The 15836-nt window shown below is 40.9% G+C and overlaps 1 protein-coding gene across 1 annotated transcript in view; it reads right to left on the reverse strand.

Moving 5' to 3' along the window:
• The window catches only part of LOC121875412 (protein HIRA-like), a 55155-nt gene extending 46142 nt beyond the window's left edge, over nt 1-9013 (reverse strand). The window contains exons 1-2 of the mRNA XM_042379964.1: nt 8871-9013; nt 4928-5070 (exon numbers count right to left, since the gene is read on the reverse strand). Coding sequence (XP_042235898.1) covers nt 4928-5070; nt 8871-8907 — 180 coding nt within the window. The 5' untranslated portion in view covers nt 8908-9013. The remainder of the gene's footprint in view (nt 1-4927; nt 5071-8870) is intronic.
• Between the last annotated feature and the right edge of the window lie 6823 nt (nt 9014-15836).

The following is a 15836-nucleotide window of genomic DNA, read 5'->3' on the forward strand; positions in this document are numbered from 1 at the left end:
CAAGCAACATTAAAACATGGAAAAATAAATCATATATACACATAATAACATAAGTCATGCCAATGTCTGCATACATATACATGTGTGAGTTACATGCATATAATGACGGTATGGACACATATGTACTGATGCAGGATGTTGCTCTCTCTCTCTCTAAGTGCTCCTAACATTAAAACACAAAGCTTAAATAGAGCCATTTCCAACATGGCACTGGTGTACAGACATGAAGCCTTTATAGCACACTGGAGATGGAGCTGATCTAGAAGTGCTTACCTACCTCAATGGCAGTAAAGAAGGAGGTTATGTGTAGTGGATGGTGGTATTATGAGTACACTAGTCAATGAGGGGTTTTAAAACTCAGAGGATAATGTTGTTATGAATCTCAAAAGGAAAAAAAGTAAACAAGAACCAAATAATAAATAAAAACGAAATAAGACTTAAAAAAATATATGGAAATACTGTAATGTACTATATATAACACATGATGAATAATGATATTTTTTCATCCAAGACTTTAATATTTCCTTATACTGTACTGTAAGATGGCAGCACGGACAACATTAAAAATTATATGTTTATCAAAAATTCTTCGCACCTACCCTCAATATAACCATACATGAAACGTACTAAAACATAAGTGTTGTATAGACAATAAGAACCATGATTGTCATATGGAAATGCAGCATAGTAATGTGTCATTATGATGTTATACTGTAGTATATCCATGTGTGTACTTTTGTGGAATACTATGTGTACAGTACAGATGTGCTTTTTAATGAGGGCGAACAAGACTTAAACATCCAAAAAACATACTGTATACTGTACTATCATAAAAATGGATAAATAAAAGTATATGAGGAAAAGTCTTAATCATCAGTTCTTCTGCCAGTGAATGTCTTAAGCACTTGGAAGGAGGTAGAGATGGAATCAAGGGAGAGAGAGAAAAAGGGTGCAATTTGGGATGCAAATGTACAAATCTTGATTGCTCTTCATACAAGTGTTTGGGATGGGGTTAGGGGGGGGGTGTTATACAAAAATCTTGGGATGGAAAACTCATGAGGAACACGGTAAGTAGTCTTAAAATATATTGTAGCTTGTATTATGTGGATGGTGGAAATGGAAGTAAAAAGGGCTGTTGTGGTATCATGAGTGGCTGTAGGTGATATGTACAAGTACTGCACAGTAGTACAATAAAACAGAAAAAGTTATTTACTTAAAAAAAATTTGAAATGACATGATAAAAAAAAATAGCTTCAAGAACAGGAGGATGATAGGATAAAGAGATACAAAGACTTAAGACTTTGCAATGGTAATATTGGTGGAATGGAGATGACTGAGAAGACCCATGAGACCCCCCCGCCCCCCCACACACACACACACACACCACCGAAGGTTAAGACGTACCTGGCGCTGCTCTGGCAGCAGCCAGGTCAACTGTTATGTTGGCCCATACCAACTCCCTCCCCTGAACCCTCCTCCTCACCAGAATATCAATAAGTTCTTGCCAGAAGTTGCTATTTCATTTAGGAAAGGAATGGAACTAGTGTTGAATAGTGGTGAGCAGTGCTTAAGTCAGTGAAAACACAACTCAACAGATAACAGCCGAGTCATACCCAAGCTAACCTTTACATAGTGAGGTCCCAGGTACCCAATGATAACTGCCCGAGACTCAACAACACCAGCTATGTGTTAATCCGTCCACGATAGGGAGGCCTGGGACTCAAGTGAGTGAGGTCCCCATGATGCTACGATACCACATAGTGAATGAGTTGCTACAGCATTATGTGAGGTTCCTCATAACACCATCTGTGAGGGAATTACTACACCATGTGAGGCCCTCATAACACCACCTGTGAGGGAATTACTACACCATGTCAGGTCCCCCATAACACCATCTGTGAAGGAATTACTACACCACATCAGGCCCCTCACAACACCATCTGTGAGGGAATTACTACACAACGTCAAGCCCCTCATAACACCATCTGTGAGGGAGTTACTGCACCATGTGATGCCCCTCATAACACCATCTGTGAGGGAACTACTACACCACGTGATGCCCCTCATAACACCATCTGTGAGGGAGTTACTACACCACGTGATGCCCCTCATAACACCATCTGTGAGGGAGTTACTGCACCACGTGATGCCCCTCATAACACCATCTGTGAGGGAGTTACTGCACCATGTGATGCCCCTCATAACACCATCTGTGAGGGAACTACTACACCACGTGATGCCCCTAATAACACCATCTGTGAGGGAGTTACTACACCACGTGATGCCCCTCATAACACCATCTGTGAGGGAGTTACTACACCACGTGATGCCCCTCATAACACCATCTGTGAGGGAGTTACTACACCACGTGATGACCCTCATAACACCATCTGTGAGGGAGTTACTGCACCACGTGATGCCCCTCATAACACCATCTGTGAGGGAGTTACTGCACCATGTGATGCCCCTCATAACACCATCTGTGAGGGAACTACTACACCACGGGATGCCCCTCATAACACCATCTGTGAGGGAGTTACTACACTACGTGTCTGCTGTTCAACACCTCAGCGCACATGACCTATGTGACCTCCACTGTAAACATTAATCTGTATGTTCACTGTATGTTCCTTTACCTTTCTTTTATGAAGGTTTTTGTTAAACCACCAATGATAATGTATGTAATAAGTCATTTATGTCCAATGCATATTTTCAGCCTTCGGGCTGCAGAACTTTTTTCAATAAACTGTTAATTATTATTATTATTACATACACACACACACACACACAAATAAAAGAAATTGAATAAACTTCTTTGTAAAACACACATGTCCCCACTGGCTAGAAAATTCCAGAAGCTCATCTAAGAATGTAAATAAAATAAAACTGGTCAATATCCACACTCAAGTCATGAGATACAGTACTGCGTCCACATGACCAGAGCCGATGGGGCAAACCAATCAGCCTCTTCACCTTCGTAGGGGGTATGCGGCTAGTGTGCATCCACCCAGTTCTCAGCAATGGTGTACATGACCAATTGGTGACAATTTCGTTGACATGACCTTGACCTTTGAGATCTGATCTCCCCAAAATCACCAGGTGAAAAAAGCCTGAAATGTTTTGCTTCTTATCATCCATAATTTATCCTCACCTTTCTTTTCCCCTATACAAACATACAGTACCATATACACCTTTTGCCATTCCTTCCCCCTTAAGCCCTCCAACCATCCAGTTCTGGTGTCTACAATGAATACTAATCTGTTCCGATATTTCTTCTAAGAAAAAACGCTCCCTATGTCCTTTCATATTCATAACCCAAACATACTGCAAGCAACTTAACTTATGTCAACCTAGTAAACGTAACCTAACCTCAAACTGCTATTACTGTACTACCTTTTCTCACAGTATTTTTCGACCCTTCAAAAACATATGCTAACATTTCTGGCAAAAAACAAATTCAACTGGAAGTTAAATGAATTTTTATTACCGACAAATTACTAGTTTATTATCGACATAAATTACTGACAAGAGTATTTAGGACCATGGTGATATGGAAACATGTATGGTATATATACAGTACAGTACTGTAGAGAGGAACCCAGTAAATTTATTTTCTTGGATATAAATTCTTTTGTTCTTTTTTTTTTAAACAAACCTTCTGAAAACACATTGGTATACTGTAGTACTGTATAACACTCAACTATTAACAAAACTTATGAAATAATAAAAAGAGAATCAAAAGACTGGATGAGCCCAACTTAAGGTGCCTACCATTAAAAGAATTAATGATATTTGTAAATATGAGGGAACAGTAAGTGCTAATGATATCCCCAGGTCATGCAGGTGTCAATGTAACACCTCAACTGCCTATTTATAATGCAGTTAACCCTCTGATACTCCTAGTCATGGTCGGAAATCTCACCCCCTCAAATCTCTCTATGCAGGTTGTGTCGGAAACAGGAGCGGTTTTTCCATTTTAGTAAACATTGGGTAGAGTGATCTAGACCTAAATTTCACACTTAGAGATGCATCTGCCATCCCACAAGACTAGTGGGAGGAACTGAGGAGGTTGATAGGGCCGTTCTACTGTTCCAGCACTTCTGCTTATGGAAGGATGCTCTCAGTGTGAGATATGGCTGAGCAGAAGGGGCTGGGCCAGGCCAGCATGGGAGTGCTTAGTGACGCAATCTGCGTCGAAAGACCACGAGAGGGTTAATAATTTTGATTTCTATCAAATTTTGCACCTGTCAAAGGCATCTTCTACAAAATAAAAAAAATCTGTAGACAATAAAAGGAAGGCCAGAAATTTTTGTGCACCTCCTGAACCCCTTGTGGAAATAGCCTAAACTTGAAAGTTTTGCAACTTGATGTTCATTCTGAACAAGCTTTTATTACAAAATTATGCAGCACATACACTATATTGTGTAAGCTACTATGAGTACAGCTCTTTGTGCAAGCTAAGACAATCTCAAGACATATGTGTAATCTTTAATAACTCATGCACAAGCTGGTCTGACATTAACACTTATCTCTGATGACTTGACACTAAAAAAGTTTTGGTTCTATGTTCAAAAAAATTCCAAAATCAAAATTACTTCAAAAAAATTACTGAAATCATGCCAAAGTCTTTATTTCCTGCTCTCTCCTTTCTCTTCTCTTTCATCCAGTTTTCTCTTTAATCCCAATCTTCCTGTTCTGATAATAAATTTTGGTCACACACTGTTGTCCTGGAGACCAGAACATATACATGCCAGACACTTTTCACTTACAAAAGATCAACTGAAAAGTTGTCAAAATTTGTGATGCAAAATTACTACAATACCAGCTTACAGTATAAATTCAATCTGCTACTAATCATTAAATAAGTCTGACAATGGCCGATTAAAAAAATGCAGGTAATTGCAAATATGGTAAAGTTATACGTTACCTTTTCATCCTCCTCGTACTTCTCAAATACAACAGGTTTTAGATTCCACACTACAACTCGTCCAGATGAATCCTGACCTTGTCCACCAGTAGCAAAACGAGTACCATCAGGGTGCAGATCTACACTGAAGATAGCCTTGCCCCCTGAAACAGACATGGAACAAGTAGAAATCATTTGACAATCCAAGTTTATAATTTTCTACAGGATTCTGAAACTAATGAAGGTTCAAATCTTAAGTGTCTGCACCATTCACATGCATTATACTGTACAGTACACTTTTAATCTGAACCTTTATTGTTGAGTAAGTTAGGTCAGTTTAAGAGAACAGTTGAAAATATTTGTAAAACAATCACAGAAAATAAATTTATAAATGAACATCACAATTTTAAGGTACAATTATCGTTTCGGTCATCCAGTTAATTTTAGGATTTTAGGTCAAGTTGTACTGTAATTATATTTTTCCGATGGTTTTTAATGTTACAGTATTTTGAATGTAAAATTTCAACTTCCAAATAAGTGGAGGACCGAAACAATAATTTTACCAATCTTAATACTGCAATCAGGAAGAGACGTAAGTAAATATCTCGAGTATTTCGGCATCATTTATTTTTTTGTATGCACTGACTAAACCTGGTGGTGGACCAAGAAAAAAAAAGTTTTTTTTTTTGTTCTTTTTGATCATCAAGCAGTCCACTGGCATGGTGTGGAAGTCTGTCATGTCTTTTTCTAAAATGGTAGGCACACAAAACCTAAGCCGACAACTTGCAGTACTGGGGCCACATACTAAAAGCATTTACGGGACTGTATCTCTTTGTTTACCCCGTAACTGAACTTACAGTCTCTGATCGGTATACTCAAAACAAATATTTGGCAGCGGACCCCGTAACTGAGTCTGTATTCGAGGCCGTAACTTAAAGGACCTCCTTAGGTGCTGTAACACGCTCAACCCGGATATAGTAGTCGCTATTTCCCGATTACATAACAAAAATTAATAATATATGTTGTAATAATGCTTTTTAGACGTGTTTTATCATAGAATAATGAAGAAAATGTTTTGTAAATCAACATACTAAAATACGATATTACAGTTTGTCTATTTAGTCAATTTTTTTACGATAAGAAGAGGCTTGAGTGTTTCTATTTCTTGCAGGTGGTCAGAGTAACGTGATACAGGTGGTCCCCATTAGAGGTTCACGGCGCCATAAGCTCGTTGAACAGGCTTTGTGTGAAATGTAACAAAGTCTAGGACTGCTTTAAGTTGTTTCGGTGCTACGTCACTAAACTTTAGAGACCAAAAATTCGTTTAACATCCCGGTGATTTGATACTACGTCGTTTTGCGTCGTCACAGACTACATTTTACCGTGCATCACCTCATCTGGCTGCGCTATGCTCTCTCGGCTTGGCGCAGAGTCTTAGTGACTCACCACCTGCTCATCTGCTTTACTAACCACCACACATTCGCTCTACCACATCCGCCCATCGGTGAGTACCAAAACAAACTTAGTAGTTCAGGTAGTTGTATACAGTATAGTCTCGATTTACGTGGATTTCCTTTACGCGGTTGGTCATTTACGCGGCACCTGGCCAGACCGGCAATTATTAGTTACGCGGTACATTTCATCATTTATGCGGGAAGCGTCGCAGGCAGGGTGTGCGCTAGGTCGCCCAGTCAACAAAACATTACCAAGTTCTTCACCCGCCAACCACCACAGCCAGCCCAAGTCAGTGATAGTGAGGATATGGACTTTGAGGGGTTTGACAAAGAGGCCCTGCAAGCCTCTGTGGTGGATAGTGATATAATTGATACAAGTGATACAGGTGAGGGCCAATAATCTGCCCTCTGCCTCGGAACCAACCACCCATCCCCGTGTGCCCAGCCATCTCTTCTACTAACGTAAGTGTTAAAAAACCTAATACAGTATTATTGATATTTCACTTAAATATTAATTGTGTGTGCATACCATCATAAAATTAAGATGTTATTTTTACTACAACGTAGGTATTGTGTCTGAAAAAGGGTAGTCTGGGGGTCAGCCCAGTCTCTTTTTCAATTAATCCCATAGGCTGTTATTTTGTTTACGCGTTTCTCGTTTTAAGCGGACCTCCACGGGTTTAATTGACAGCGTAAACCAAGACTATACTGTATGTATGCATTATTTTGTATAGAAATGGCAATGATTTTCTGTATATGTAATGTATTTCATGGGGCAAAGGGAGGCTCAGGAACATAACTCCCGTATTTTATCTATTTATTATGGGGAAAATTGATCCGCTTAACGTTGTTTCATATAACGACACGTTTTTAGGAACGTAACTCCGACGTTAAGCGAGGACTTACTGTACAGTAATACAAAAGATGAATTTCTTAAAAGGGCTTCTATGAAACAATATCATTGTATAATCAAGCTTGAGCTGCCCAATTGACTAGGGGCAAAGAGGAGACATCAAAACAGCCATAAGAAAAACACAATTAACAATAGGTACTCAAAACATTAAGATAGATAGTTATTCAGTATGGATCACATGAAGAATCTTCATCCCAGGTAGCAATAGTGGGGGGGGGGGGGATTCTTTTGGTGGCATGGGCTGGGGAGATTCGTTGGGTGAGGACAGGTCAAATGTACATTGGCTATGTGACCTTGATCTGACTTGTACAGCTGACACACACACACTTACATGACCCGAGACCTACAATGACACCACATAATGGATACAAATTTGTTAGTGGTTGCAAATGAGACTTTAAATTCCATCTTTAAAAATTCATGTAGCCTGATCCTTTTCACATACCAGTAATGCTTTTGAAACTTTGTGTTACCATATTGCTACTGTATACAATATAATCAGTATTGTGTATTTTGCAATATTGGGTAAATTTTTATCTTGTATTTTCTGGTAACCTACCAATAAAGATGTAAGAAAGAAGTATAAATATTTGGCCTTTTTTTTAACCTTATTTTACTGTAACTATAAAATTGTTGTAAGGAGGGGAATTCATCAGGTGGAGTGGGCTGGGGTGGAGATTTTTCAGGTGATTCCTCAGTATTTTTATGTTATGAAACTTGATTAAGTAAACATCACTATTCAAGAATCGTTTGTATCTAATGGCCAAACACTGCTGTTTCTCAATAGATTTTAGAGGTTTTCTCAAGTTATATTTGGTTAGGTAATACTGGAACACACGGCTAAAACCAGAACGAGTCGTTCGATTTCTTTAATTTTTCCACAGATGTTCTTTGAATGATAGTTAGCAATGAAGATATGAAAACTTTTTATTTTAATTACAGGTATAATTATTTTTTAGGTTTTCTCTATGATCATAATTCACCTGTAGTGGAGAGGGGACGAAAGATGAGGGAAATTGCGGGGTAAAACACGGCGATGTCTCTACGTGCTTTGTAAACTAAGAAATGAATTATTTACCGTAAATATTCCTAAAAAAATATCTGCCGTGTGGGCACGTGTTGTCATCAGCTGTTTGTTTCTGTGCAGCAACCAACCCGCTCGGTCTGGTCATACTGTACTCTCACGTCCACAAAAAAAAATTTAAATTACACCATGACACTTGAAGAAAGTTGCTTTCATTGGTACTAGACATCAAAATAAGTTCTTTCTGTTTAATATGACAGGGAGTTAGGTTAGGTTAGGTTAGGTTAGGTTAGGTTAGGTAAGGTAAGGTTAGGTTTCTTTGGTGGGTTAGGTCAGGTTCTATTAGGTTCGGTGTATTGTCCTATCATTTTATTACTTACTATCATCCATAGAATGTGGGAAAAAAAATTAATGAAATCAAACAACGCGTTGTGGTGTTAGCCATCTCCTCCACGATTACTTTTGGTTAAAACAACTTACTGTTTATCACTGACTGTAATAACCTGTTCCTCGCCACCCAAACAAGGTGTAAACATTATGGCAGGACACCTTAAATGGGTCTGGCCGCCTTACCATCATGGTTAATCCATTCCGGTTTTAACAGCTGCATGATATTTAGGGACTTAGCACCACTTGAGGGGAGGTGTCTGGACGCCTTTCCATCAGCCTATAACATTATTCAAATGCCGCCAACGCTTTGTCCGCCATTTTTGTTTACAACCGCGAAAATTGTGGTCGGTTACAGTCCAGACCTGACGACCTAACAGCGTGCTGGTTAATGTTATATAGTTTACCACGAACAACATCACGAAACCTCTTAAATTTCCTGAAATATTAAACTAACTAAGTTAATCATGCTCAATTAAAACTTTTTTAGGATTGTTTATGTATGTTTCTTTAAATTTGATTCGTCTGTTTTCAAAATTTATATCGTTCAAGGCTTAACAGCCTATTTCGTGGAATATTCATAACATTAAGTTTGAAAGTATTTTATCCGATACAGTACTTTGTAACACGTGAAATTATACGTTCAACCATTACATTACTTAATGGCAAACAATAAGCATTTAATGCGATTATTACTAGTTATTTGAAGCAGTTTTCACTAAGCAACAAGTAGTACCACGCTGGAAACACCGCTTCTTGTCTGATCAGCGAAGCAACTTTGGGTTTGCTGGGTGACCACACGGCCCTAACCTTAGAACACCAGTTGCTGCTGCCAAGGACTCTACTAGAAATAAACCTCTTATGGTTCTCTTAGCTGTCCTTGGTCAAACTTACTGAATATCAGTTATTATTATTATTTATGGCTAGAGCCATAAGTGTACAGGTGAGCCAGGTGAAACTATTGGCTAACATACATAAGAACCTAAGAATGAAGGAAACTGCAGAGGGCCTGTAGGGTACGGGATTATTTGGTTCACACTCAGGATGGGATGGAGAAAGGAAACTCACAATGTGCTCTCTGTATACATGTTGTATAGGATGTACAATGTAAAAGATTGCCAACACGGTTTTATGCCGGGGCGCTCTTGCTTGACACAATTGCTCAAGGTATTGGATATTTGGACCCATATTCTAGAACGGGGTGGTAATATCGACAATATTTACCTAGATTTTGCCAAGGCTTTCGACAGTGTACCCCACGAAAGGCTGAAAATCAAACTGGAAGGGTACGGAATTCGGGGAAATGTCCTAGCGTGGATAGAAGACTTTCTACATAACCGCAAGCAATGTGTGGTGATTAATGGCACGAAATCGTCATCTGTACCTGTAACAAGTGGGGTACCGCAGGGTAGTGTATTGGGCCCGCTGTTGTTTGTTTGTTTCATAAATGATATGCCTGACGTTGTACACTCCTCCATACAAATGTTTGCCGATGATGGCAAGTTATTTCGGGAAATTAAGAACCAAGCGGACTGTGAAGAGCTGCAGAAGGACCTCTGTGGGCTCCAGGAATGGTCGAAGGAATGGCTGCTGAGATTCAATGTCACGAAGTGCAAGAGGATGCACCTGGGGCGTACCAACGGTAAGGAGGCGTACCATATGTCCCAACGGGATGAAGAAAATGTACTAGTTGAGACTGTGTGTGAGAAGGACCTAGGTGTGTATGTTGACAATGAGCTGAAGTTCTCGGGCCATTGTGAGAAGAAGGTAAATCAGGCAAATAAATTATTGGGTCTTATAAGAAGGTCGTTCAGATATCTAGACGGTCCGTCCCTCGTGACGATCTTCAGGAGTGAAGTGCTTCCCCATCTGGAGTACTGTCACCCCATCTGGTCCCCGAGATATGCTAGGGACTGTCAGTTGGTTGAAAATGTTCAAAGGAGGGCCACCAAACTGGTGCCTGCACTTCGGCACCTCAGCTACCCTGAGAGATTGGAGCGCCTGAACTTGCCTAGCTTATACTACAGACGGGCAAGGGGGGACCTAGTTGAGGTTTATAAGCATCTCAGGGGGCACTACTCAGTTGAGTGTCCTTACTTGGAGCTGGCGGACGCTCGCCCCACAAGGGGTCACAGCTCAAGATTGAAGAAGCCGCAAGTCCAGAAAACCGTGAGGGCAAACTTTTTCGGAGTGAGGGTTGTAAACTCTTGGAACAATCTACCAGAGAGTGTTGTGACGGCACCGAGTGTGAGCTCTTTCAAGAGAAGACTTGACCAACACTGGAGCGGGTTCAGGTACATTCAGGAGCCGGTGCATGCCCAGTATTTGCCAACAGTGCGTGACAGAGACGTGACCGATCGCCCGGGCGGCTAGCGAGCCGACCTTTTGGTGAAGAATATAAAGGAAAAGAGACGTGACCGATCGCCCAAGCGGCTAACAAGCCGATCAGTGGCGAAGAGGATAAAAGTAAAAGTAATGCAGCTTGGTGCTGGGAAGGCAGCATGGTTACAAGCGTTGAGTAGAGAGAGTTGGTTGGTGAGGGTGCTCAGAGGAGGACCAGCTTGTGGGTCGCCATGCTAGCCGGCACGAGCGAGGGCCGCCAGGCAGCGGCGGAGGAGGTGGTGTTACTTGAGGACTGGCTGTAGGTAGAAAGAGAGGTAGGTCACCACGAGGTCAGGTTTTATATAGCGGAGGTAGGCGTGGCTTAATAGTTGACCTCCGTCATGTAAGGCGGCGCTGGTTGACCTAGACCACGAGGCATACACTGGGGAATTCGCAGGGTCGGCTACTCAGCTACAAACAGCGTTTGTAGGGGAGGAATCCACTACAGGCCTATTGGCCCAGACTGGGCAGTCCCATTTACACCCAAGCCCTATTGCTCACCATCCATCCAACCTATGCTTGAAGCTATCCAGCGTATTCTAGTTAATGATGATATTTGCTAACTTGTTCCACTCGTCCTATTTCCAAACCATTGTTACGAGTTCGCTCCTGGTTGGATAGTTTGACTTCCATTTATACACCTTTATCATATCGCCCCTCACTCTACGTCCCTCGAGGGAGTGCAAATTTTGATGTTTTAGCCCGTCTTTGTACTCAAGGTTCATAATGCCCGAGATTAGTCTTGTCAATCTGCTCTCAATTCCTTCCAAGGGTTCTATATCCATTCTGTAATACGAAGACCAGAATTGAACTGTGTAATCCAAGTGAGGTGTAGTGGATACGCTCCCCTACAACTGCCACTGCCGTTAGTCGCTGAATAGCCGATTCAGCGACGAAGTTTCTCTGACAAGCCTAGCTGTCTTGACTCGCGGCGGGGTTCGGCCACCCGGTGTGTTTCTCTGACAAGCCTTGCCGTCTGGACTCGTGGGAGGGGGGGGGGGAGGTCGGTTACCAGCGACGCTTACTTACGGTGGATGTGTATATAAGCTCCCAGCCTCGCCGTGAAGTCCATTCTACCAAGAGCTCTGCAACACACAATACCTCTAAAGAAGCTCCTGCACAGTAACTCCTCTACCAAGCAGCAACTTCCCAGCCCCAGACTGTTTTGTATGTAATATATTTATATAGAAAAAACGCCATAGCTGAGTTTCCCATCTCACCCCATCCTATGTGCGATTCAACATCACGAAACCCCACAGAGGTCTCACAAGTGCAAAATATAGTTTTAGGATGACCTCGCTAGTCTTGTAACTGACACTCCTTTGTATGAACCCAAGTACTTTATTAGCCATGTTTCGAGCAAATACACATTGTTTACTTGGCTTAAGATTCCTACTTATCATTACTCCTAAATCTTTCTCGCAGTCGGATTTCTCAATAACATCATAGTTCATCTGGTATCTGGTTTCCCTGTTTATATCTCTTATACAGGACTTTACATTTGTCCACATTGAATTTCATCTGCCATTTTTCAGACCATTCGAAAAATTTGTTTAGATCTTCCTGCAGTTTTGTGGAGTTGTAGTGGATAATCTCCCCTACAACTGCCACTGCCGTTAGTCGCTGATCAGCCGATCCCTTGGCGAGTTTCTCTGACAAGCCTAGCGTCTGACTGCGCAGGGTCGGCCAACAGCGACGCTTACTTCCGGTGGACTCGTATATAAGCCCACAGCCTCGCCGTGAAGGGGATTCTACTGAGCACTCTCAAGTAGACAAGACCTTCTCTCAAGAAGCTCCTCACCACACAGCAACTCCCTAGCACTGCATTGTATATATATATATATATATATATATATATATATATATATATATATATATATATATATATATATATATATATATATATATATATTTATTTATTTATATAACGCCATTGCTGAGTTTTCCTTCTCACCTTCATCCTAGTGCGATCCTACATCACGTTAACCCCACAGAGTCCTCATCAGATTTAATTACTCGCCCTATTTTAGTGTTATCAGCAAATCTACTTATGTTGCTGTCTACGCCGATATTTATGTCGTTTATGTATATAATAAATAATAATGGTCTAAGTACCGAGCCTTGGGGAACTCCACTAGTGACGTTGCTCCAATCGGATTTAGTACCGTTAATGCTCACCGGCTGTTTCCTGTCCTGTAACCATGCCCAAATCCATTTTAGAATATCTTCTTTAATGCTATGAGTCTCCACTTCTCTTATTAGTCTTTCGTGGAGGACTCTGTCGAAGGCTTTGCTTAAGTCGAGATATACCACATCATAATTGTGCCCCTCGTCTACTGTTTCGAAAACAGATGAAAAGAATGTTAATAGATTAGTTAGACATGATCGCCCACTTGTGAAGCCATGTTGGGAATCATTGATCAACTTGTGCTTCTCCAGGTGATTTCGAATAGAGTTTGAAATAATTGCTTCCAGTAATTTGTCTACAATTGCTGTTAGACTGATTGCACGGTAGTTAGAGGATGGTGATCTATCTCCCTTCTTGAAAATCGGTATTACATTAGCTATCCTCCAAAATTCTGGTACTAAACCCGTTTTTAAGGACATGTTAAACAACTAAGGGCATACTAAGCTCTTCCTTACATTCCTTTAATACTATGGCAAATATCTCATCGGGACCTGGTGACTTATTAGGCTTTAGTTTGTCTAATTGCTTACTAACATCGTTACTAGTCACTACTATCTCGCTTAATTTATTTTCTTCACTATCTCTGTATAGAGCCGGTGCCTCGGGTATTATGTTTAAATTTTCGGTAGTGAAAACTGTTGAAAAATATTTCTCCGTCGTTATGAGTTAGCTCTCTGGTATCTGACTGTATTGGTCCAATCTTTTTTTCGTGTTTTAGTATGATACATTTGATAGAATCCCTTGGGGTTTGACTTCGCCTCCCTTGCTACCTTCAGTTCATTATTCCTCTTTGCTTTTCTTATCTCGGTCTTAACCCTACCGGTCAATACGTTATAATAATCTCGGAGGTAAACTTCACCACGATTTATTCTCCTACCTATAGCCTTCCTTTGGCCAATAATGTTATTTAAATAATTATTTATCCATTTAGGGTCATTGTTGTTTGATCTGAGTTTACTGTATGGTATGTTCTGCCTTTGTGCATTAAGTAACCCATAATTTAAATTGTTGTGGAAATGGTCAACCTCAGATCTCATTATCAGGTCATCCTCAACCATCAGATCTCCAGGTAAGGTGAGGTCGCCCTCTGTGGGTACATTGTGTGAGGTCGCCTCATGTGAGGTCATGTAATTCACTCCCAAGCATGATACCCCTTCTCCCAGCTGCCTCTTCAAACTATCGAAGTTTGCCCTTCTGAAATCTGGGACTTTAGTTGAATTTTTCTTGTGGCTGTCCTGAAATTCTAACTGGAATCTTAATTCTTTGTGATCGCTGTCAGCAAGTTCGTTCCCTACCTGGATTGTTTCAAGAAAATCCTCTGATTCTGAGTTACCCGTAAGGTCAATCCAATCTATTTGGCTAAAGTTAAAGTCGCCTTCTATACAGACTTTCTTGTGTATGGAAACCTTGCACATTTCATCCCAAATAAGTCGCTCATTAACTCTATCAAGATTAGGAGGTCAATATATTACTCCTGTGATTAATTTTTCCCAACCATCGATAAATTCTATCCAAATTGGTTCAGATTATCCCTGACATAGATTGCTACTCCACCTCCTTTCCTAATCTGCCTATCGGTATGGAATAATTTGCAACCTGCAATTTGGTATTCGACAGATAACTCACGTGAGTCTATGTTTATCCATGTTTCGGTGAATGCTATTATATCGATTTTTTCGGTACATACCAACTCCCTGATTTCATCCATTTTGTTTCTCATACTTCTACTGTTTGCATCTTGTTCTGAGTCCTCTCTTTGTCACATTTATGTTTTAACTCCCTGCCTAATTTAGTTTTGTCATCATTCCTAGCACTATTTCCCTGTAACCTTTCACTTTGTTTACTTGCTCCCACTGCAGTCTCCTCCACCCCCGCGCTCATATGTTCTCCTAGCAGTTTAAAGACTTCGACATCCTTTAAACTGCCCTTTCGAGAGAGTCAGCCAGGGTCGCCACCCCATCCCTAGACAGATGCACTCCATCCCTAGCATAAAGGTCCCTTCTGCCATAAAAGTTGTCCCAGTTGTCAATGAATGGGACTGATAATGACTTGCAATATCTGTCAAGACGGCCGTTGACACCAACTGCCCTTGACAACCATTCATTGCCAACTCTCTTTCTAGGCAGGACACCACAAATGATAGGGATCCCTCCCTTCGACCTAATACGTTCTATAGCTGTCTTGAACTTATCAAGAAGCTCCTCACTCCTACACAAGCCAATATCATTGCCTCCTGCACTGAGGCAGATAATGGGTTTGTTCCCATTACCAGACAAGATATTGTCCATCCTGTCAACTATATCCTCCACCCCAGCTCCTGGCAAACACACCCTCATCCTATTTTTATTTTTACCAAAAAAAGCTCTGTCCAGGTACGGTACTTGGGAATAGCCAACAATTAAGGTTTTTGTACCTTCCTTGTCAGCCTTGTCCCTGACTATGCTAACGTCCAATTCGTCTATCAAAGGACTGAAAGAGTTGGTACACTTAGCTGTTGTTGTCGTATCCTTGGTGTGTTTTTTCACCACCAGTTTGGTCGTCCCTCTTCTTACAACTTTCCATTCGCCTGAGTTTTCGTCAGA

Source organism: Homarus americanus, unplaced genomic scaffold (genome assembly GCF_018991925.1).
Source record: "Homarus americanus isolate GMGI-L3 unplaced genomic scaffold, GMGI_Hamer_2.0 scaffold27433, whole genome shotgun sequence".
Taxonomy (NCBI): domain Eukaryota; kingdom Metazoa; phylum Arthropoda; class Malacostraca; order Decapoda; family Nephropidae; genus Homarus; species Homarus americanus.